This window comes from Erinaceus europaeus, chromosome 2, assembly GCF_950295315.1.
Source record: "Erinaceus europaeus chromosome 2, mEriEur2.1, whole genome shotgun sequence".
NCBI classification, from domain to species: domain Eukaryota; kingdom Metazoa; phylum Chordata; class Mammalia; order Eulipotyphla; family Erinaceidae; genus Erinaceus; species Erinaceus europaeus.
In genome coordinates this window covers 187,301,031-187,324,258 of record NC_080163.1, presented here as the reverse complement: position 1 = coordinate 187,324,258, position 23,228 = coordinate 187,301,031, and the positions used below count along the sequence as shown (strand labels likewise).

The 23,228-nt window shown below is 45.2% G+C and overlaps 2 protein-coding genes and 1 non-coding gene across 6 annotated transcripts in view; all 3 read left to right on the top strand.

The window, feature by feature from the left end:
• The window catches only part of LOC103114317 (heterogeneous nuclear ribonucleoprotein L), a 37,968-nt gene extending 36,457 nt beyond the window's left edge, over window positions 1-1,511 (top strand). For all 4 annotated transcript variants that reach the window (XM_060185883.1, XM_060185882.1, XM_060185885.1 and 1 more), the window contains 3 exons: window positions 130-187; window positions 569-664; window positions 1,094-1,511. In XM_060185883.1, coding sequence (XP_060041866.1) covers window positions 130-187; window positions 569-664; window positions 1,094-1,152 — 213 coding nt within the window. In that variant the 3' untranslated portion in view covers window positions 1,153-1,511. The remainder of the gene's footprint in view (window positions 1-129; window positions 188-568; window positions 665-1,093) is intronic.
• Window positions 1,512-4,796: 3,285 nt separating this feature from the next.
• On the top strand, window positions 4,797-21,162 carry ECH1 (enoyl-CoA hydratase 1). The gene is made up of 10 exons (XM_007523966.3): window positions 4,797-4,943; window positions 5,315-5,522; window positions 5,666-5,754; window positions 17,707-17,831; window positions 17,927-17,975; window positions 18,192-18,256; window positions 19,875-19,945; window positions 20,050-20,121; window positions 20,339-20,489; window positions 20,639-21,162. The coding sequence occupies exons 1-10, from the start codon at window positions 4,895-4,897 to the stop codon at window positions 20,741-20,743; spliced, it is 984 nt and encodes a 327-aa protein (XP_007524028.2). The 5' UTR covers window positions 4,797-4,894; the 3' UTR covers window positions 20,744-21,162.
• LOC132537324 (small nucleolar RNA SNORA73 family) lies at window positions 13,482-13,681 on the top strand. The gene has a single exon (XR_009548773.1). It is a non-coding gene; the product is annotated as a small nucleolar RNA SNORA73 family (small nucleolar RNA).
• Window positions 21,163-23,228: the final 2,066 nt, after the last annotated feature.

Here is a 23,228-nt window from a genome sequence, read left to right as displayed (position 1 = left end):
TGGAACACAGTGTGTGATAAAGCTTAGAAGCTCCCCTCCCTCCAGGCAATCTAAGCATTCAGGCCTTGAGGACATGGCCTGGCTGAATTCTGTTGGGTGGTTTTTCTGATGTTTTCTGTCTTGTTGCAGATCTGTGATGAGCTAGGAGTAAAGCGGCCATCTTCTGTGAAAGTATTCTCAGGCAAAAGTGAGTTGGTTAATACCTATTTCCCTCCCTCAATGTTGGTGAGCAGCTCTTTAGTTCTTGTCCAGCTCAGTGTAAAACTACACTCTTGGGGAGCTGGGCAGTAGTGCAGCGGGTTAAGTGCAGGTGGCACAAAGCGCAAGGACCTGCATCCCAGTTTGAGACCCCTGGCTCCTGCAGGTGGGTCGCTTCACAGGCGGTGAAGCAGGTCTGCAGATGTCGGTCTTTCTCTCCCCCTCTGTCCTCCCCTCCTCTCTCCATTTCTCTCTGTCCTATTCAACAATGACGACAATAATAACTACAACAATAAAACAAGGGCATCAAAAGGGAATAAATAATTACTTGAAAAAAGAAATAAAAAATAAAACTACACTCTCTGGTCAGGTGAACGCAGTTCGTCTGGGCTGCTGGAGTGGGAATCGAAGAGTGATGCCCTGGAGACTTTGGGCTTTCTGAACCATTACCAGATGAAAAACCCAAGTGAGTATCCTGTGTGTCCTACAGCCATCCCTCTTGTGGCTTAATAGGTTGGCTGGCATCAGATCAGAGCAGTCTTTCCTGCCATCAAGACAGGGCCCTAGAGATTGATTCATTGTCACTGACACAGGCAGGTGGGACTTGGTCACCAGGAGAGCAGCCTGATGCTTTCCCATGGGACAGCCAGTCTGGCTGCTTGCTGCCACCTATCGTGAGCTTGGGAGTTGCTCAGGCTTGTCCTCCAGGGAGCTGGCTTTCTGCGTCAGAAGCGACCGGTTAAGTCTTACATTGGTAATGTGGGGGCTAACCCCCCCCCACACACACACAAACTAAACTGCAGGAAATGAGGGATGTATTCAAAATGGGGGTGTGCATGGAGGGAGGGAGCCTTCAGAGATGGTGTAAACAAAACACTTTCTTTTTCTCTTGCAGATGGTCCGTACCCCTACACCCTGAAGTTGTGTTTCTCCACTGCTCAGCACGCCTCCTAATGAGGTGCCTACAAAGAGCCCCATCTGAGCAGGGAAACATTTCTCTTTTCCTTTATACTGTTGGTTTTTTTTTTTTTTTTAATTTTTTGGCAAAAGTTCTTGTATTCTTTTTCTTTCTTCCTTTCTTCTTCTTTTTTTTTTTTTTTTAACAATAGTTTAGTAGACTTTAACCATAATGGAAATGCTGAAAGTTTGGAGGGGGAGGGAAGGGGAATTGATATCTCCCAAGATTAACCTTTACTTTTTGAAAATTACTGTACATGTGATTTTATTTTTCCTGTTCATACATTTGTGCTGCCCATGTACTCTTGGCACATTTCAATAAAATTGTTTGGAAAATAAACAGCACTTTCCTGGGATTCTAGTGTATGTGTGCTTTCCTCTCTTTGCTACTCAATGGGGTGGGCAAGTGGGGAATGGCAGGCACACACTGCAAGCCCTCAAGATAATGGAGGCCCAGCCTTGAGAAGTTCTGAGTGGACCAGGGTCTGCAAACCAGGATTGCTGTGAATAACAGACTTGAAAATCTCTGAAGACTCATTCTTCTTGGACTTTGCCTAACTAAACTCTGTTAGAGTTACTAAAAAAAAAAAAAAAAAAAGTTCAAGTTTTCCCCACCTCATACATTTTTTTTTTCTTTCATGTATTTGTTCCTTAGGTTGTTGTTACCAAAAGTACTGTTCTGGCTTGTGTGAATTGAACCTGGATCTTTGGAGCCTCCCGGCATGGGAGTCGCATTGCATAACCATGCTATCTGCTCCAAAACAGTTAAAATTTTTCTGACCACCTCTAAGGTCTGGCTGTGGTGGTGCTAGGAACTGAATATGGCATCTTTGGTGCCTCACACAATACTGCAAAGTAAAAACCAGTAGGTCAAAAAGTCAAAAATTACTTTCCTCAGTGTCTTTAAGCATTTTGGTGACGCCTCCATAAAGGAAGTTATATCCGGGTTTAAGGTGTGTTTTTAACTTGGTCAACAAAATACTTTGTGTGGGTGGGTTATATAGCATAATGGTTATGCAAAGAGACTCATGCCTGAGGCTCCAGGGTCCCAGGTTAAATTCCCTGCACCATCATAAGCCAGAATTTACAAGTCTTCTGGTAAAAAGGCCCTTTTAATCTTTATTGGGTAAAGATAGCCAGAAATTGAGAGGGAAGGTGATTAGATAGAGACACCTTTAGCACTGCTTCACCACTTGCAAAGCATTGCCCCTAAAGGTGGGGACCAGGGACTTGAAGCCAGGTCCTTGCACATTGTAACATGTACTCAACCAGTTGTGCCACCACCCAGCTCCAGGAATCTCTTGTATTTATATTGGAAACATTATATATAATGTTTGCAAACATGTTGACAAATGTGATAATCTGAAAGGAAAGCCTAGAAGTGGAATTGCTAAATTAAAGGGTATATAGAACATTGTAGAGCCTAGTGTAAGGATGGTACCTTGATTATATATATGTACTTGAGTCATACATAATTCTTTTAGAGCCATATTTACCTGATAGAGCCTAGCTCAGGTGGGCATGTGGTGCTGGTGTTTGAGCCCAAAAACTCATGCAAATTCTCATCCTACTGAACCACCTAAGCAATCCTTTGGTTTTAGAGGAGCACATTGTTGGTGCCTAGGGATTGAGCCAGAAACCTGCATTCAGAACCTGTGGAGTTTAGAATGGATTAATATCTATTGAGATAATGTGGTACTGGATGAACAAACTGCTTCACTACAAGTTGCAAATAATCTTGACAAGGGTAAACTAGTTATCCTTGTAGCCACAATTAAATATTGGGATTTCTTTTTAATATTTATTCCCTTTTGTTGTCCTTATTCTTTATTACTATTATTGTTATTGATGTCATTGTTGGATAGGACAGAGAAGTGGAGAGGAGGGGAAGACACCTGCAGACCTGCTTCGCTCCCTGAAAGTGGGGAGCTGGGGACTCGAACCGGGATCCTTCAGTTCTTGCGCTTTGTGCCACGTGCGCTTAACCCGCTGCGCTACCACCCTATTCCCTGGATTTCTTTTTAAAAGCAATGGAGTGAAAGCATGCTTATATTGTCTCCAGTTTTTTATTCCTTATTTGTAGTTGGAGTGTCTGTCCATCCAGAGATAGTCCATGCATATTTTGTTTCCACATTTTGATGCTAAGATATTCCCACTGCAGAAATACTTATTTTATTATTAGAAACAAATTGAGAGGGAAGGAGACACCTGCAGCCCTGCTTCAGCACTGGTGAAGCTTTTCCCCTTCAGGTGGGAACTAGGAACTTGAGCCCAAGTCCTTACACACGATAGTCTGGGCTTAAATAGGTGTGTCACCACACGGCCCCCAGAAGTAACATTTATGGGTGTATTGTTATTGGTGGTTTCAGTCTTAAGACATTGAAAAGGCAATGTATTCCTACAATCTCATTGTCCAGAAGCATCTCACCTTTAGTGAATATTGGGCTATATTATAATTGAGTAGTTTCACAGCACTTTTAAACTTTTTCCTAAAGTGGTTTATTTTAATGAGATTAGTGTGGGATGAAGAGCCCTTCACTTCTGAAGTCCAAAGACCTTGAACTAATGACTTCTCCTAAGACTGTTTCTCTGTGTATACTAGAAAATAATAGTAGGACCTCATGGTGGTGTGGGAATTAAGATTTTATTATTTTTAATATTCCCTTTTGTTGCCCTTATTTTATTGTTGCAGTTATTCTTGTCGTCGTTGGATAAGACCGAGAGAAATGGAGAGAGAAGGGGAAGACCACCCGACTCCTTTTTTTTATCTTTTTTTTTACTAGAGCACTACTCAGCTCTGGTTTATGGTGGTGCAAGGAACTGAACCTGAGACTACACAGCTTCAGGCATAAGAGTCTTTGCGGGAGTCGGGCTGTAGCGCAGCTGGTTAAGCGCAGTTGGTGCAAAGCGCAAGACCGGCCGTAAGGATCCCGGTTTGAGCCCCCCGCTCCCCACCTGCAGGGGAGTCGCTTCACAAATGGTGAAGCAGGTCTGCAGGTGTCTGTCTTTCTCTACCCCTCTCTGCCTTCCCCCTCCTCTCTCCATTTCTCTCTGTCCTATCCAACAACGACGACAACAATAATAACTACAACAATAAAACAAGGGCAACAAAAGGGAATAAATAAATAAAATAAATATATTTTAAAAAGGCTCTTTGCAGAACCGTCACGCCATCTACCTCCTGCCCAGATTTTACTTCGTGAAACTTTCCCCCTACGGTGGGGATCAGGGGCTTGAGCTTGTGTCCTTGAACACTATAATGTGTGCTCTTAACTAGATGCGCCACGGTTTGGCCTCTGGGAGTTAGATTTTATAGTCCAAACTTAACTTTGACCCGCCTATATTTTTATTTACGTGGGTAACTGAATCTAGACAACTAATTTTTAACATCATGAGTACTTTCAGGGTTGCAGTTATTCTGATATTATGCCCTTGGATATTTCAGCTATCTCTCACTTTTCAACTATAATATGCAGCGCTGTGGTGGACTTTATTCAAGAATGTGTTACAACAGGATTATTTTGCTAGGCCAGGTGCCTACTGGGTCAGAGTTCATTTCTAAACCGCTCCATAAAAAGGCAACCACAAAGACTAGTTCCGGTTGCCCGTAGTAAAGATGGTGGAGAATGGAGCCTCACTGCTGTCAGATTAAGGCACAGATGCCCTCACCCAACATGGCGGCCTCTTGTGCCCGCCCTTTCACTTCCGTCTGCTGGAAAACTTCAGCAATTAACTTGCAATGGCGGCAATGATGACTTCTCGGACTCTCGGAGACCTGCTCATGCGACGTGAGTGTCTCTTCTTGACTTCTGGGGGTCCGTTGCGTTGTCATATCGACCGCCGTAAGGGAAGTCCTATACTGGGTTAAGAAAGGTCTGAGTCCCTTGAACTCAGGGGTTCATGAAATCCCATCCAGTGGGGCATCTGTTTATATGTCATTATTTTACAATCGGGTTGCTGACAGCTCATTGACCCCAGTGTGGGATCATTCTTATCATCTGAAGAGGTCCTTAGACTGAGGCTGGTGGTAAATATATTCCTCATCTTAAACTCTGTCCTCACCCCAAACTGAAGTGTTTCAGGGAGCTGTATCCTCCAGGATCACTTAAGTGTGTGCCACCTGCTGTGTACCCAGTGGGCGCTTCTTTTGTCTTTCTAGGCCTGAGACCCTCCACCCACCTGGACCTCAACTTTAGCCTTCGCCCTTTGAGCTCAAGTGCACAGGATGAGGCCTCAAGAGCAGCCTCCAGCGAAGTCCCAGACCACAACTATGAGTCCCTTAGGGTGACGGCTGCGCAGAAACATATTCTGCATGTGCAGATAAACCGACCTGAGAAGAGGAATGCCATGAACAGGGCCTTTTGGAGGTCTGGCCTGCAGGTCCTTGTGGCCTGTCTGTAGGAGGAGGCAGGGGTTGTGGGGCTGGGTAGGACAGTGTGTGTGGGACAGGTGGACAAGAGGGCAGGCTATTCCCAACCTAGACTCAGCCCTTCATTCTTTTCCCTTCTAGCGAGATGGTGGAATGTTTCAACAAGATAGCACAAGATGCTGACTGCCGGGCAGTGGTGATCTCTGGTGCAGGAAAAATGTTCACGTCAGGTACCATATACTCTACCTCCTGGTCCTGTGAATAGAGCAGCGATTCTTACTAAGGTTTTATTAATTTTTTTTATTATTACAAATATTTTATTTATTCATTTAAATGAGATGCACAGTTAGAGATAGATGAATATAGATAGATAACCAGATCACTGCTCAGCTCTGGCTTATGGTGGTTCTGGGGATTGAATCTGGGATCTCTGATGCTGAGGCATGAAAGTCTATCCTGCTACTAGTGGTGCTATCTCTCCAGCCCAATATTTATATTTATTATGAGAAAGGGAGAGAGCATGACTCAGATCTGGCATGTAGTGGTGTTGGGATTTGAACCTGTGACTTCTGTTGCACTGAACTTGAAAATTCTAGGTTGAGCTATCTCTTCATGATAGGCTCTTTCTACAGTCAAAATTTCTGTCATGTATCTGTGGCTTTAACCTTGACCAATGACCCTTAACCTCTCAGTCTCTTTTTTTTTTGTTAATATATTTTAAATTATTTTATTTTATTTTTGAGAGAGATGAAGAGAGAGAGAAACACACACACAAAGAGAGAAACACCAGAGCACTGCTCAGCTCTGGCTTATGGTGGTGCGGGGGATTGAACCTGGGACTTGGGAGCCTCAGGCATGAGAGTCTGTTTGCATAACCATTATGCTGTCTCCCCTGCTCTCAGTCTCTTTTTTTAACCAGAGCTTTGCTCAGCTCTGGCTTATTGAACCTGGTACCTTAGAGCCTCAGGCATGAGAGTCTATTTGTATAACCATTATGCTATCTCCCCCACCTTAACCTCTCAGTCTTTCAGTGGGTATGTGGAGTAGTTTTTTTTTTTTGTAGTGACATGCTGATGTGATATTTATTTATTTATTTATTTATTTATTTGGATAGAGATAGCCAGAAATAGAGAGAGAAAGGGGTGATAGAGAAGGAGAGAGACAGAGAGACACCTGCAGCCCTGCTTCACCACTTGTGAAGCTTTCCCCCTGCAGGTGGGGGCCGGGGGCTCAAACCCAAGTCCTTGCACACTTCTTCTTCTTCTAGCGTTTGCCCTTCTTCCGTAGCCAGTCAACAGCGTCGGGTTGAGCCTGATGTAAAGTTTCGAGACCTCCTTTGAATCTGGAGAGGTGGCTTGCACACTGTAACATGTGCACTCAACTAGGTGCACCACCACCTGGCCCCTTGGTCCCTTTGACTTTCTCAGCCTCTTTCTCTTTCTGTCTCTATCTAAATAAATAAGGGGCTAGGTGGTAACACACCCGGTTAAGTGCATGTATCACCATGCTTAAAGATCCAGGTTCAGGCAGGGTTAGATAGTATAATGGTTATGCAGACAGACTGTCATGCCTGAGGCTTCAAAGTTCAAACTTAAATCCCCTGCACTACCTTAAAAAATCAGAGCTCATACATAAAAGCTATCAGAAAAAAAAAAATTAGAGCTGATCAGTGCTCTGATTAAAAAAAAAAATAAACAAATAAATAAAGATACAGGTTCAAGCCCTTGCTCCCCACCTGCAAGGAGTGGTGAAGCAGATTTGCAGATGTCTACCTGTCTGTTTCTTTCTCTATTCTCCTTCCCCTCTCAGTTTCTATCTTTCCTGTCAAAAAAATAGAAAATAAATAATAATATCAACAACATGTTGGGTCTGGAAGGTTCACAGGGGAAAGGGTTATTATATCAGACTTTCATCCCTGAGACACCAGAGGTCCCAAGTTCAATTCCAGATACCATCTTAAGCCAAAGTTGAACCATGTTTTGGTTTCTCTCATGAAAATTAAGTAATAGAAACAATAACTTTGGGGCCAGTAGGTGATTCACTTGTATAGTGCACATGCTGCCATGTACAAGGACTTGAGTTGAAGCCACCACATGGGGACACCTGTGTGGAGGGGTCATGAACATTGGTGTGCTAAGGTCTTTTTTTTTCTTTCTTCCTCTCCATAGCTCTCTGTCTCTCTCTGTCTACCTAGAGGATTAAAAAAATAAGGGGGGGGGGGAAGCCTCCAGAAGTAGCGGAGTGCTGTAGACATTGAGCCCCAGTCATAACTCAGGTGGCAAAATAACAGCAACAAGCATGAGTTCCTGAGTTTGATTCCTGGCATTTCATATTCCAGAGTAATGCTCGGTTCTCTCTCCCTTTTTGCTCTCTAAAAAATAAACTCCTGGGGAGTCGGGCTGTAGCGCAGCGGGTTAAGCGCAGGTGGCGCAAAGCACAAGGACCGGCATAAGGATCCCGGTTTGAACCCCGGCTCCCCACCTGCAGGGGAGTCGCTTCACAAGCGGTGAAGCAGGTCTGCAGGTGTCTATCTTTCTCTCCTCTCTGTCTTCCCCTCCTCTCTCCATTTCTCTCTGTCCTATCCAACAATGACAACAACAATAATAACTACAACAATAAAACAACAAAGGCAACAAAAGGGAATAAATAAATAAAATAAATATTAAAAAAAACAACAACTCCTGGGCAGGAGTAGTTAGCATAATGGTTATGCAAAAAGGCTCTCATGTCTTTGGCTCCAAGGTCCCCTGTACCACTATAAGTCAGAGCTGATCAGTGCTCTGGTAAACAAACAAATAAACTCCTATCCAATAATAAATTAATTAATTAAATAAAAAAAAAAGAGAAAGCACATTAAGGTACAGACTGTGTCCAGTGCAGTGCACTTTCTATCTAGTCCCCCATACAGGGATATTTAAAATTTCAGATATTGTATTCTGGGAGGTGGTGCAGTGGGTAACATGCCTGATTTAAGAATGAGGTGCTGGGGGGCCGCGTGGTGGCGCACCTGGTTGAGCGACATGTTACAGTGCGAAAGGACCCGGCTTCCAGCCCCTGACCCCCACCTGCAGGGGGAAAGTTTTGTGAGTGGTGAAGCAGGGCTGCAGGTGTCTCTCTATCTCCTCCTTTCAATTTCTGGTTGTTTCTAGCCAATAAATAAAGATAATAATAACAATAATAATAATAATAATAATAAAAGAATGAGGTGCTGAGGGAGTGGGTACTGCAGCAGATTAAGTGCATGTGGCGAGAAGCGCAAGGACCGAGTAAGGATCCTGATTCAAGCCCCCAGCTCCCCACCTGCAGGGGAGTCGCTTCACAAGCAGTGAAGCAGGTCTGCAGGTGTCTATATCTTTCTCTCCCCCTCTCTGTCTTCCCCTCCTCTCTTCATTTCTCTCTGTCCTATCAAACAACAATGACATCAATAACAACAATAATAACTACAACAATGAAACAACAAGGGCAACAAAAAGAAACATAGGGGAATAAATAAATAAACAGTAAAAAAAAATGAATGAAGTGCTGAGTTCTATCCCTGGTATTGCATATGACAGAAGTAATGCTCTAGTTCTCTATGTCTCTCTTTTCTCTCTCTCATTAGTAAATGAGTATATTAACAAGGGTTTTCAATGGGATGAGTGAGATAGAACAGTGCTTATACAAAGAAACTCTCGTGCCTGAAGCACCACAGATCCCCGGTTCAGCCCCCAGAACCAGTATAAATAGGAACGGAGCAGTGCTTTGGTAAAAAGAAGGAAGAAAAGGATTTTCATTTGTTGTAGTTTTTAGTTCTTTTTAAGAAAACATTTCTTTCTTCCCTGTAGGCTATGGGAGCCTGAGGGCTTTTAAACTATCAATAGGTTTCTTAGCTTAATCACTGACTCCTGACCAAGAGATAAAGCAGGGTGTGGCAGAGATAATCTAGTGGTTATGCAAAGAGACTTTCACAGCTCCTCAGCTATGCCACCGAGGTATAGGTCTTCTCCTGAGTTTCCCGGTTAGATTTCTGTCCCCTGGTGTCCCTCCCTGTCGCTGCTCCAGATTCTGAGGGTAGTAGCAATGGAGACTCAGAGTTGCACTTGGTAAGTCTCTGGGGAGTCCTTTCCTCCCTTCAGCTGTCCCCTTGTTGTGGAGCAGACTGGAGGTGGTGTCTCCACTGATAAACTGTTGAACTGTTAGCAGTCACTTAATCTCTCCTTAGGCCCCTCTCTCCTCTCTGTCACCAGCCACATGTGTTTGTACTCATGGGTGATTTACTGGGTTCCTGTGGTCATTCTAGTCCTGTCTTGTTTCAGTCCCGGGTGGTCTCCTTTGGTATTCCTAGTTGATAGAGGAGAGGAGAGGAGAGGAGAGGAGAGGAGAGGAGAGGAGAGGAGAGGAGAGGAGAGGAGAGGAGAGGAGAGGAGAGGAGAGGAGAGGAGAGAAGAGAAGAGAAAGCGATCTGCTGCTCGTAGCTCCGCCTCCAAAAGTCACATTTCTTTTATTTATTTTATATTTGAGAGATGCAGAGAGAGAAGGACACAGAGAGAAACACCAGAGCACTGCTCAGCTCTGGCTTATGGTGGTGCAGGGGATTGAACCTGGGACTTTGAAGCCTCAGGCATGACAGTATCTTGGTTATCACTATGCTATCTACCCCCGCCCAATTTTTAGTTCTTGTTTCTCTTCTACATTACGGTGTCTTTTTACTTAACAATGAAGCATATTTTGTTTTGTGACATAGAGAAAATGGTTTCTTTGAAACCATTTTCCCCCCAATTCTACTGCCTGGGTCACGCTGAGGTTAATCTCTATTTATTGTCTCTTCTCTTAAAAAATGGATCTTTATGTTTCTGTTACTTTTTTTTTTTAAATTGGATAGAGACAGAGAGAAGTTGAGAGGGGAGGGGGAGATAGAGAGGGAGAGAGACACAGAGACACCTGCAGTCCTGCTTCACCACTTGTGAAGCTTTCCCCCTGCAGATGGTGACCAGAGTCTGTAGTGTGAATGCTTAACCAGGTGTGCCACTGCCTGACCCCATTCCTATTACTTTGTATTTGAAGTGGTTTGAATTGTATCCTAATTATTTGGATATGAAAAAAAAAAAATCTTGTTATTTCATTCTGAGTGTTGAGTTTCCTGGAATCAGTTCTAAAATCTCTTGCTGGTCTACAAGCTGTTTCATACGTCAGCAAAAAATTCAGGCAGGTTTTATCCACAACCTGGGACGGGGTCTCTTTTCTCCTTTTTGGAATTTCTCTCTCACATTCCAGCAGCCAGGGCCACCTTCACCTCTGTCCTCTGTTTCTTCAAACACAGTTTTAGCCTGTTCAGCCTCAGAGTTTTAAAAGAGGTGCCTCACTTAGTACTAGTTCCTCCTCTCTCTCTCTCTCTCTTTTTTTTTTTTTGATTTTCATGAAGGTTATTGCTGGGGCCTGGTAAGTACATGACAAATCCACTGCTGCTGGTGACTTTTTTTTTTGGATAGAAACAGAAATGGAGAGTAGAGAAAGAGAGACTCCTTCAGCACTACTCTTGAAGCTTCCCTCCTGCAGGTGGGGGACAGGGACTTGAACATAGGTCCCTGCACATGTGAATATGTGGATTTTACCAGATGCATCACCACTGAGCCCCTCAGATCCTTCTAAGTAAAAATTCCCTTCAGGAATCTGCCTAGGGCTGTCACTTATTTCTATCTTGTCCAACTAGAGCATGACCTTGTCATCTGTGAAGCAGATGACATGCAATAATGTTTGCACAGGACTCAACCCAATGCTAATGATGACTGAGGTGCTGGAGACCCAGATTGAACCCCCAGCACCACCACGCCAGAGTCCTGAAAAAAGTAAAGAAGAGAAGTGGTTGGTTGGTGGCACGCCTGATTGAATCCACCACACATTACACTGCACAAGGACCCAGGTTCAAACCCCAGGTCCTTGCCTGCAAGGGGAAGCTTCACAAGAGGTAAAACAGTGCTGTAGGTGTCTCTCTTCCTCTCTATCTCCCCCTTCCTTTTAATTTCTCTGTCTTTATCCAAAGTAAATAATAACGAAAGAGGAGAAAAGAAAAGAATCTCATTAATATTTGTTAATTAACAAGAGCTAAAGGCCAACATTGTGGGACTTACACAACCTCACCCCTGTAATTCCTGCTCTCTGCCACTGGACCATTTTTTCTTTTTAAATGTTTATTAATTTTATTTTATTGTTCTTTACCAGAAATATATATATATATATATATATATTCAACCCATATCTATGACTTTGGGAGAAGTGTTTACCACTGGAGGACGGGTGGGGGGTACAGAACTTGGGTGGTGGGAGTGTTGGTGTGAAATTATACCACTATTATCTTATAATCTCTTAAATCACTATTAAATCACTAGCACACACACACTATATATATATCCTGTGCACTGATGATGAACTAGCTCCCTGGCCCCTCTTGGAAGATTTTATCCTTATTTTACAGAAAAGATATCCCTAAGTCACACAGGGGCATATTCTCCCCCCACTCCTCTCGTTGCCTGGGCTTCACCACTCTGGGCTTACTTTTTCAGCTAGAAAGAGAATACAAGAGACAGAGCAGAGGGGAACAGATACCACAGCACTTTCATATCCTTCAGTGCAACAGGGACTAGCTCAGACCTGGGTCATGTCATGCTAAAGCAGGTACACTGTCCACATGATCTGTCTAGCCAGCTTGGGAGTGCCCTGTTCCGTATGCTTAACTTGCTCAAATTCAGCTCTGTGCTGAACCCACACTCCTTCCACCTTTCTTTCCTTTCAATTTTTTCCCTACCTCAATAAACTGAAGACAATTATGTAATTTAGTTTGCTGTTTAACTGTGTTTTTTGTTTGTTTGTTTTACCAGAGCACTGCTCAGCTCTGGCTAATAGTGAAGTGGAGGCATGAACCTAGGCCTTTGGAGTTTTAGGCTTGAGAATCTCTTCGCATAACCATTATGCTATCTACTCCCCCTCCCACCTTTCTTAATTAGGTAAGCTGCAGCCTGACTGAAAGTGGGAATGAGTTTGCAGGTGTGTTCAAGGGCATTGCTCAGAGGACAGGCTAAAGGTGGAGAAGCCAATGATTAACCCTTTGAGGAAGAGAGTGAGGGGTGATTCTTCTGTGAAGCAGCCTGTTCACTCCATCTTACTCAGCCTGAGTCAAAGTCAAAAGTTCTCCCCTGACCTATCAGGCTCACACAAGGCCTGTCTCCTCTCTGACCTATACTTGTTTGCTCACTCCACCCCCAGCTCTGCTGAACTCAGGCCCCCCTCCCACACACCTGGAGAAGTCTCTCTGCCACTTGCACTGACTGTTCCTCTTCCTGATTTTTACTTTTATTTTTATTGCTTCTGGGTTATCACTGGGGGCCTGGTGCTGGGACTATGAGCCCACTCACTGCTTCCAGGATCCATTTTCTTTTCTGTTTTCCTTCCTTCCTTCCTTCTTTCCTTCCTTCCTTCCTTCCTTCCTTCCTTTTCTTTTTCTTTCTATTTTGGATAGAGAGAGAGAAAAGTTGAGAAGGAAGGGGGGAGGTAGAGAGGGAGAGAGAAAGAGAAACACCTGCCGGTCCCCTCTTAAGGTGGGAAATGGGACCTTGAATCCAGGTCCGTGCTTATGGTAATGTGTGCACTCAACTGGTTTTTTTTAAATATTTATTTATTTATTCCCTTTTGTTGCTCTTGTTTTATTGTTGTAGTTATTATTGTTGTCGTTGTTGGATAGGACAGAGAGAAATGGAGAGAGGAGGGGAAGACAGAGAGGAGGAGAGAAAGATAGACACCTGCAGACCTGCTTCACCGCCTGTGAAGCGACTCCCCTGCAGGTGGGGAGCCGGTGTTCGAACCTGGATCCTTATGCCGGTCCTTGTGTTTTGCGCCACCTGTGCTTAACCCGCTGCGCTACAGCCCGACTCCCCCCCCCCCATATTTTTTTAGAAGAAAGTTATTTTTAAAAACTATTGGAGGGCCGACGCGGATACCCTGGGGTCGCTCTCCCAGGCTCTGTCCGGGTGGCGGCGGGAGCGCAGGGCTCTGCCCCGTGACGTACAGTCCCTTTCCACAGCGTCGGAGATGAAGCCGGGCCCCGAGTCCGCGCCTGCATATTCCTACAGCTTCTCAGAGTCCCACGGGCCGTGACTGAGGAGACAAACCATGCAGGAAACAGTTTACCTGAACGCCCTGCCTGGGTGGAGGCCGGCTTTTTTTCTTTCCGCCCTCATCAGTCTCCGTGATTTAAGCTCTTTGCATTGTTTTTGCAGCTCTCACTGGGAGTTCTAGATGTCTGGCTTAGAGCTCTCGCTGAGAATTCCACACGGCTGGCTTACAGGGGAGACATCTTCACTTGCTTCCATTCCTTTATCTGGCAGGTGACACGGTGAATCAACTGAAGATGTGTCGAGATAGAGCTCACTAGTACAGGCCCTGCCTTGCTCTCCTGCTGTCAGAAACAGAGCAGGACTCTAGCAGGTGCCTCCTGAGGGGGGAGGATAACTGGGAACTTAGGTGTCTATCAGGGGCTGGGGAGGTGCATCACCCAATTACTGCACAGGACCCTGTTCCTGCCTGCGGGGTGGTTTCATTTCAACCAACTTCTAACTGTATAAATAATAAATAAACAGATCTGTGTTTCTGTGAAAAAAAAAAAAAAAAACTATTGGAGTGGTCCAGGAGGTGGCGCAGTGGCTAAGGCACTAGACTCTCAAGCATGAGGTCCTGAGTTCAATCCCTGGCAGCACATGTACCAGAGTGATGTCTGGTTCTTTCTCTCTCTCTCCCCTATCTTTCTCATAAATAAATAAATAAAATCTTTAAAAAAAAATAAAAACTGTTGGATAGAGATAGAAAAATTGAGAGGGAAGGGGAGGTAGAGATTGATAGGAAGAAACAACAGCAACACCACTTCACTGTTCTTTTTTTTTTTTTTTCCCTGTGTTTTTATTTATCTATTTTTACCAGAGTACTGATCAATGGATTATAGTGGTGAGGGGAATAAACCTGAGACCTCAGAGCCTCAGGCATGAGAGTCTAAATGCATAACCATTATGATGCTGTCTAACCCCACTCACTGTGATTCTTAGCCCAGATATCCTCATAACTCCCCTAACCCCCTCCCTTCAGACCCTTATTGAATGCCACTTTCTCAGGGCTGGGGCATATGGGCCGCAATGCTTGTCTACAGTGTTCACTTTTTTTTGGCCTCTAGGGTTACTGCTGGGTTACTCTTCCTCTTCTCTGTCTCCCACTACCCTCTCGATTTCTGGCTGTCTCTGTCCAATAAATAAAGATAATAATAATATGAAAAAAGAAAAAGGTAAACTCCCCAGCTCTCAGAGCTGCATCCTTGACAGGGAGCTAGGAGCTAGCGGAGATAAGCAGGCAATTATGTAGGAGCAGGGAGAGGGGAGAGAGTGCAGGAGATAAGGCAGAGAAAGAAGAGGGAGCATCATGGGGCTGTTATTTAGCCAGGGTGGCTGGAACGGCCTATCTGAAGAGGCGACCTTTGTGCCGTGCCCTGGATGGAACAGTGCCCTTGACAGGGGGATGGGCTGTTGTGGGCAGAGGGAATATTAGACAAGAAGTCCCTGGATACGGATTACTTTTTGTTGGGATAACTGCTAGAGGCCTGTGTGCCTGAAGAATAGGTTGGGGGGCCTGGTGGTGGCACACCTGGTTGAGCACACATGTTACAATGTGCAAGGACCTGGGTTCAAGCCCCTGGTCCCTACCTGCGAGTGGTAAAGCAGTGCAGCTGGTGTTTCTCTCTCTCTCTCTCATTCCCTTCCCTCTTGATTGCTGGCTGTCTCTACCCCATAAATAAATAAAGATAATAAAAATGATAATAATAATAAAAAAAAAGGAATAGGTTGGAGCAGAAGCCTGGTGGTGGTACAGTCAGCTGAGCCTTTGTTACCACACACAAGGACCCAGGTTCAAGCCCTTGCTCCCCACCTGTAGAGGGGAAGCTTCATGAGTGGTGAAGTACTATTGCAGGTGTTTCTCTTTTTTCTCTCCCTCTCCATCTCCCTTTCTCCTCTCAGTTTCTCTGCACTATCAAATAAAATAAAACAAACAGGAGTCTGGGAACTGGCACACACTGTATGACAATGCACAAGGACCCAGGTTCAAGCCCCCAGTCTCCACCTGCAGAGGGGAAGCTTCACGAATGATGAAGCAGTACTGCAGGTATCTGTCATTCTCTTTTCCTCTCTATCTCCCCTCCCTATCTTCTTAATTTCTCTGTGTCCTCTCAAATAAATTTAAAAAAGAAATAGACTAGATTGGAAATGATGTTTGTATAGGACTGGCAAGGTCTTGGCAAAGACTGTGCTGTGTGTGTATGTAGACAAACCCTAGCATATCTGCAATCGCATCACTCCACTTATTTATTTTATTATTTATTTATCTACTTTTTGACTCCAGGGTTATCACTGGGGCTTGGTGCCATCACTATGAATCCACCACTCGCAGTGGCCATTCCCCCCTCCCTTTTTTTTTCTTTCTTTCTTCTTTTCTATTTTTGATAGGGCAGAGAGAAATTGAGGGGAAAGGGGAGGTAGAGAGGGCGACAGAGAGCAATTGACCCCACCCAGTGAGATAACTCTTCTGCATTTGAATTTGCATTTTGAATAAGCCGAGTAAGGGGAGAAGAGAGGGTCCCAGACTGTCCACAGGCTTCCTCCCTAGCTGCATGTGGAGAACAGATGGTGGGGGCAGGGCCAGGAACAGTGAGGCCAGGGATAAGAGCACTCACCAGAGCAGAGGTCATGGAGAGTTTAGTGGGGGAGAGGTTAGATTTGGGACTGCTCTGAAGCCATCTCTTGTTTTCCCACCTCAGAAATCATTACAAGTAATCCTGTTGATACCCCAAACCTTGACTCATAGCCTAGTGATAGAGTGTGGGACTTGCAAGCAAGAGGTTTCCAAGTTTGATCCCTGGCACAGCAAGTGCCAAAGAAATGCTCTAATTCTCAATCTCTCTCACTAGATAATTATATTACATTATAAACAAACAAAAAAAAAACCCCTGTATTCCTAGAAGGTGCTGGCATGAAGATGAAAAGCATGACCCAGGGGCCAGGTGGTGACACATCAGGTTGAATGCACAAATTACCATACAGAAAGACCTGGGTTCAAGCCCCAGGTCCCCACCTACAGGGGGGAAAGTTTCATGAGTAAGTGAAGCAGTACTACAGGCGTCTCTCCCTCTCAGTCTTCCTGTACCTCTCAATTTCTCTCTGTCAGGGTGGAGGGTAGATAGCATAATGGTTATTTAAAGAGACCCTCATGCCTCCAAAGTCCGATGTTCAGTCCCCCACACCACCATCAACCAGAGCTGAGCTACGTGACTTTTATCTTCACTGTCACCCTACTTGGGGAGCCCTGATGGGCTGAGGGAGTGCTGGACTGAGTCACAGGAAGCTGGAGGCACCTGCCCAAAGTCATATTGACTTGTGAGTAGCAGAACTGGGATTTCAAACCCAGAGCCATGCAGCAGGCTCGAAGGGCCATATTTTACTTTTCTTCCTTTTTTTTTTTTTAAAAAAAAAAAAACAAAAACACTTTATTTGATAGAACAGAGACTTTTTCTTTTCTTTCTCTTTCCTCCTCCTTTTTCTTTTTCTTTTTTTTTTTTTTTTGCCTCCAGGGTTATTGCTGGGGCTCAGTGCCTGCACTATGAATCCACTGCTCCTGGAGGCCCTTTTTCCCATTTTGTTGCCCTTTTTGTTGTTATTACTATCGTTGTCATTGCTGTTGTTGTTGGATAAGACAGAGAGAAATCGAGAGAGGAGAGGAGACAGAGAGGGGGAGAGAAAGATAGACACCTACAGACCCGCTTCACCATTTGTGAAGGGACCCCCCCTGCGGGTTGGGTGCCGCGGCTCCAACCCGGATCCTTACTCTGCGCCATGTGTGCTTAACCCGCTGCATTACTGCCTGACTCCCTTTCTTTCTTTCTTTCTTCTTTTCTTTCTTTCTTTCTTTCTTTCTTTCTTTCTTTCTTTCTTTCTTTCTTTCTTTCTCTGTCTCTCTCTCTTTCTTTCTGTTTTTAAACATACAATCTCTCACTTGGTCTTGTGTGAGGTGCTTTCTTCAGTGTGGTGGTCTGAGTGTCAGAAACCACCTTCCTTGGCCCTAGCCTCCCACCGGGAGGACCTGAGGGACAGATGAACCTCCTCACACCTTCCCACCAGGTATCGACCTCGTAGACATGGCCTCCGACCTCCTGCAGCCCAAAGGAGATGATGTGGCCCGCATCAGCTGGTACCTCCGCAAACTCATCTCCACCTGCCAAGAGACCTTCAGTGTCATCGAGAAGGTGATGCTGGGGGTCTGGCAGCCTCCCACCCCCACCCCGCGCCCCTGCCCACCTCTCCTGCGCCAGTCTGACCCCAACCCCCTGTTCTCTTTCAGTGCCCCAAGCCTGTGATCGCCGCTGTCCACGGGGGCTGCATTGGCGGAGGTGAGTCTACATCCACCTGCCAACCCCCAGTTCCCTCAAGCTGGATGCCTATTGGCTGCTGCCCTTTCATCTCAGCCAATGGCTTCCAGCCTCGGTTCAGCTGTGCATTTGACCTTGTTCTACCTGGAACTGTACAATCACCACAGTCTGTACAATCACCAGAGTCTGGAGGGAGAGGTTGGCCCTTGTGATTGCTTAGCGTACCTGCCCTCCCAGGTATGGACCTCATCACTGCCTGTGACATTCGCTACTGTGCCCAGGATGCTTTCTTCCAGGTGAAGGTGAGCCATCCATCCTGCTGAGTCTCCGTTTTCCTGGGTCCTGCTTAGAGCTGGGCATTGGGTGGCAGGAGGTGGGGACAGAGCGGGGATTGCTCAGGACAGGAGAGTGGGCCTGGCTGGAGTGAATCTGGAAGACTTTGCAGAAGTTTAGAATCAGACTTAAATTTTCTTATTTTTGCCAGAGCACTGGTGGTGTGGGAGATTGAACCCTCAGGCATGAGAGTTGGTTTGCATAACCATTACGCTATCTCGCTATCTCCCCCACCCAATTAAAATTAAAAAAATTTATATATATATATGTATATATATATATATATATATACATATATATATATATAGAGAGAGAGAGAGAGAAAGAAGTTGAGAGGGAAGGGGGAGAGAGAGAAATAGACACCTGCAGACCTGCTTCACCACTCATGAAGCTTCCCCCTGCAGGTGCGGACTGGGGGCTTGAACCTAAGTCCTTGTGCATTGCAACAGGTGCAGTCAACCAATTGTGCCACCACCTGGCCCCTAGAATCAAGACTTATTTTTGTTATTAGTAGCTTGTTATAGACTTTTAAAAATTAAGACGTTAGGGGTCCTGGGTGGTAGTGCATCAGGTTAAACACACACATTACTATGTGTGAGGGCCTGGTTTGAGCCCTACTCCTCCTCTCTCAATTTTTATTTCTTCTTTCTTATCATAGCACTTCTTAGTTCTTGCTGATGGTACTAGGCATTGAATTTGGGATTTTGGAGCCTCAGCCATGAATGTCTTTACATAACCATTATGCTATCTAGTCTCTGTCCTTTCCCTCTCAATTTCTTTTCTTTCTTTTTCTTTTTCTTTCTTTTTTTTTTTTTTTGCTTCTAGGGTTATTGCTGAGGCTTGGTGCCTGTACTACAATCCACTGCTCCTGGAGGCTATTTTCTCCCCTTTTGTTGCCCTTGCCTGCTCAATTTCTATCTGCCCTATCAAAACAAAACAAAATCACTAGGGAAAGATAGAAACAAACTGGGGGTATGGATCAACCTGCCAATGCCCATGTCCAGCAGAGAAGCAATCACAGAAGCCAGAACTTCCACTTTCTGTTTCCCATAAAGAATTTTGGTCCATACTCCCAGAGGTAAATGTTAGGTGTGCCACCATCTGGCTCCTCTCTTGCTCTCTATCTGAAAGAATTGGCCTTAAGTGGTGAAGTCCTGGACACACACACACCCACACACGTACATGCCTACACACACACACACACAACTGATGTGAAGCCAGGAGTACCTAGGGTGTGGGCATAGAGGTATTGTGGGAGTCATTGCTGGAGAGGTCAGGGGGAAGGATGGAGCCCACAGAGGCAAGTCAAATGGGCCAAACAAGATTTACCTCTTGACAGATGTAACTGAGCTGGAAGAATTGGGAAGGAGCCTATAATTGGGTGGAAGTATGTGGATGGAAGTGGAAATGAGGGGGTTCGAGGTGGGGTGGACTTCTGAAATGGAAGTTATGCAGGCCCTTAGCAGTAGATGTATGATTTTGTTGGTGTTGAGGTTGCAGGGGTGGGGGGATGAGTGGGGTGGGTGGTGGTGGTGGGTGTAATATTATGCAGAGAGCAAACATGAGTGATATCATTGCTTTTCTCAGGAAGTGGACGTGGGTTTGGCTGCTGATGTGGGAACTCTGCAGCGACTGCCCAGAGTCATCGGGAATCAGAGGTGGGTGGAGACAGCCTGTGAGGCAGGGATGGTTAGGCCCCTTCTGGACCCGGGCTGGCTGCTGTCGCCTGTTGCCTGACACACCCTATCTGTCCCCCTTGCAGCCTGGTCAACGAGCTGGCCTTCACCGCCCGGAAGATGATGGCTGATGAGGCCCTGAACTGTGGGCTGGTCAGGTAGAGAGGCCTCAGGGCTAGCCAGGCCTGACAGAGGATCTGGGGTCCCACGTGGCTTCCTCTTTGGGCGGTCACTTCTCCATGTTTAAGTCCAGTTGCATCCTTTGATTGGTCTGTTTTACTGGTTAGGGGTGCATAGGGAGAGAATGTCCCATCTTACACATGTTTCTCCAGGAGAGGGAGGAGGAGTGATTTACACCATTCCCTTCATCCGCAGCCGGGTGTTCCCAGACAAGGATGTCATGCTGGATGCAGCCTTCGCCCTGGCAGCGGAGATCTCCAGCAAGAGCCCCGTGGCGGTGCAGGGGAGCAAGATCAATCTGCTCTACTCCCGGGACCACAGTGTGGCAGACGGCCTCAACTTCATGGTGAGGCTCGCTGCTGGATCAATCACAGCCAATCAGGGCTCAGCAGCCTGCTGATTGGTGGTGGTGGTGGTGGTGTTAGGGGGTTAGCTTCTCTCTTGATATTTCATGGGTCCAATTCCAAAGTCTTATCCACCTTCTTCTTGATCCAGACTTCCTGGAATATGGGCATGCTGCAGACTGATGACATCATGAAGTCTGTCCAGGCCGCGATGGAAAAGAAGAAATTGAAGGACGTTACCTTCTCCAAGCTCTGAGAACCCCAACCTCAGGACGTGGCCTGGGGTCTGGCTGTGAGCCACCTGGGGCCTATAATTACTCATGGTGGAGTGGGAGAGATGTGGGGCCTGTGTATCTATGGGGTGGGATGGGAACTCTCCTGGGTGCCTTCTCACCTAGTCTCTCTTTCTTACACTGATTTCCTCATGTCCAGGGTCTTCTCTCTTCCACCCTTTTAATAAGAAAGCATCATAAAGAAACTTGTTGGTGTATTGCACCAAAGCATAGGACTCTGGGGTGGGGGGTGGGGTGTTCAGGCCCTGGAACATGATGGCAGAGGAGGACCTAGATGGGGAGGGGGTTTAAAGTGTTATGTGGAAAACTGAGTTACACATATACTGACTACTGTACATCCTCTGGAAAGCATTAATCTTCCAATAAAGAAAAAAAAAACTTTGCCTTTTTTTTTAATAGATTAAAATTTTAAACAGCTGGGCCACGTGGTGGCACACCTGATTAAGCGTTCACATTATAGTGCTCAAGGACCCAGGTTCAAGCCCCTGACCGAGTGGTGAAGCAGGGCTGCAGGCGTCTCTCTATGTATCTCTTTCCCCTCCTCAATTTCTTTCTGTCTCTATCCAATAATAAAAAGATAAAAAAAACAATTTAGAAAAATGTAAACAACTTTAAAATTATTTTAAATATTTCATTTAATTGCTTTTGAATATAGAGAAATTGGGAGGGGAGAGGGAGACAGAGGAAGATAGACACCTGCAGCCCTGCTTCTACCTGCTCATGAAGCTGCTCCTCCCCCCACCCCACCCTGGCAGGTGGGAGACCTAAGGCTTGAACACAAGTCTTTGCACATTATAGCATGTGTGCTCTACCAGGTACGCCACTACCTGACCCCTTAAAGTGAATTCATTACATGTGTACAAGAAAGCAAATTTTGACAGGGACAAACTAGAACACTTCTCTGCTACATGCCGTGTTGGCCATCAAATGGAATGTCAGACAGGCAAGTCTGATAATCTACTCGTTGAGCTATTTTCCCTGTCCCAGAACTTTGTGACCTTGGAGAAAGAGAGGAGAGGTGGAAAGAGGCTAAGATGGAGGTGGGGCTGAGGGTTTGTGGCTCGGATTGCAGGGCTGCAGCTGGCCAGTAGAAAGTCTGGCAGGGATGGAGCAAACAAAAGCCACATGGTTTCTTGTGGGTGAAAAGGCCACAGATGGTCTCTCCCTGCTCCAGCCTGACTGACGGGGGTGTTCCTGTTGCCTAGGTCGCTGACTGCTCAGCTCTGTGGATCTGGGCCTGGTCTGGCTAAAGTTTCTTTGCTACTCATTCTGGGGTCAACTGCCACTTTTTTTTTTCTTTCAGTTTTAGCTTTTCTTTCCTTTTCTCTCTATTATTCCATCTAGAGTCAGCTATCACCTTTAGCTTTGGGTTTTATTTCTCTTAGTTTTGGCTTTTTTCTTTCTTATTAAAAAAATGCTGGCAAACGCTAGAAGAAGAAAAAAAATGCTGAGGAGGCTTAGGGGCAGCAAATGGTTATTTTTTTATTTTTATTTTATTTTTTAAAATATTTATTTTATTTATTTCCTTTTGTTGCCCTTGTTGTTTTATTGTTGTAGTTATTATTGTTGTTGTTGTTGGATAGGACAGAGAGAAATGGAGAGAGGAGGGGAAGACAGAGAGGAGGAGAGAAAGATAGACACCTGCAGACCTGCTTCACCGCCTGTGAAGCGACTCCCCTGCAGGTGGGGAGCCGGGGTTCGAACCGGGATCCTTAAGGCCGGTCTTGCACTTTGCACCACCTGCGCTTAACCCGCTGCACTACAGCCCAACTCCTGCAAATGGTTATTTAAACAGACACTCATGCCTGAGGCTTCAAGGTTCCAGATTTAGTTTTCCACCATAAGTCAGAGCTGAACAGTGCTTTGGTAATACTACTACAAATAAGAATAGTAATAAAATAAAAATTAAAAATGGTTGAGGGCTGGGGACATAGCATAATGATTGTGCAAAAGACTTTTATGTCTGAGCTCTGTAGTCTCTGGTTCAATTCCCTGGTACCACTGTAAGCCAGAGCTGAGTGGTGCTATGGGTCTAAAGAGAGAAAAAAGGAAAAGAAAAAGAAAGCTTATGTGGTCTGGGAGGTGGTGCAGTAGATAAAGCATTAGATTCTCAAGCATGAGGTCCTGAGTTCAAACTCTGGCAGCACATGTACCAGAGTGGTATCTGGTTCTTTCTCTGTCTGTTTCTCTCCTCTTATCTTTCTCATAAATTAAATAAAAAAGAAAAAGGAGGCTTATTTTAATATATTTTCATATATTGTACTGGGGAGGTAGTATAATGGTTATGTAAAAAGACTTTCTGAGGTCCTAGGTTCAGTCCCCAGTACCACCATAAGCCAGAGCTGTGAAGTGCTTTGGTAAAGAAAAAACATACATACATACACACATATATATTTATACTCTAAGCAACTCTTTAAGAGCAGAACTTTATAGTCAGTTTACATGCTT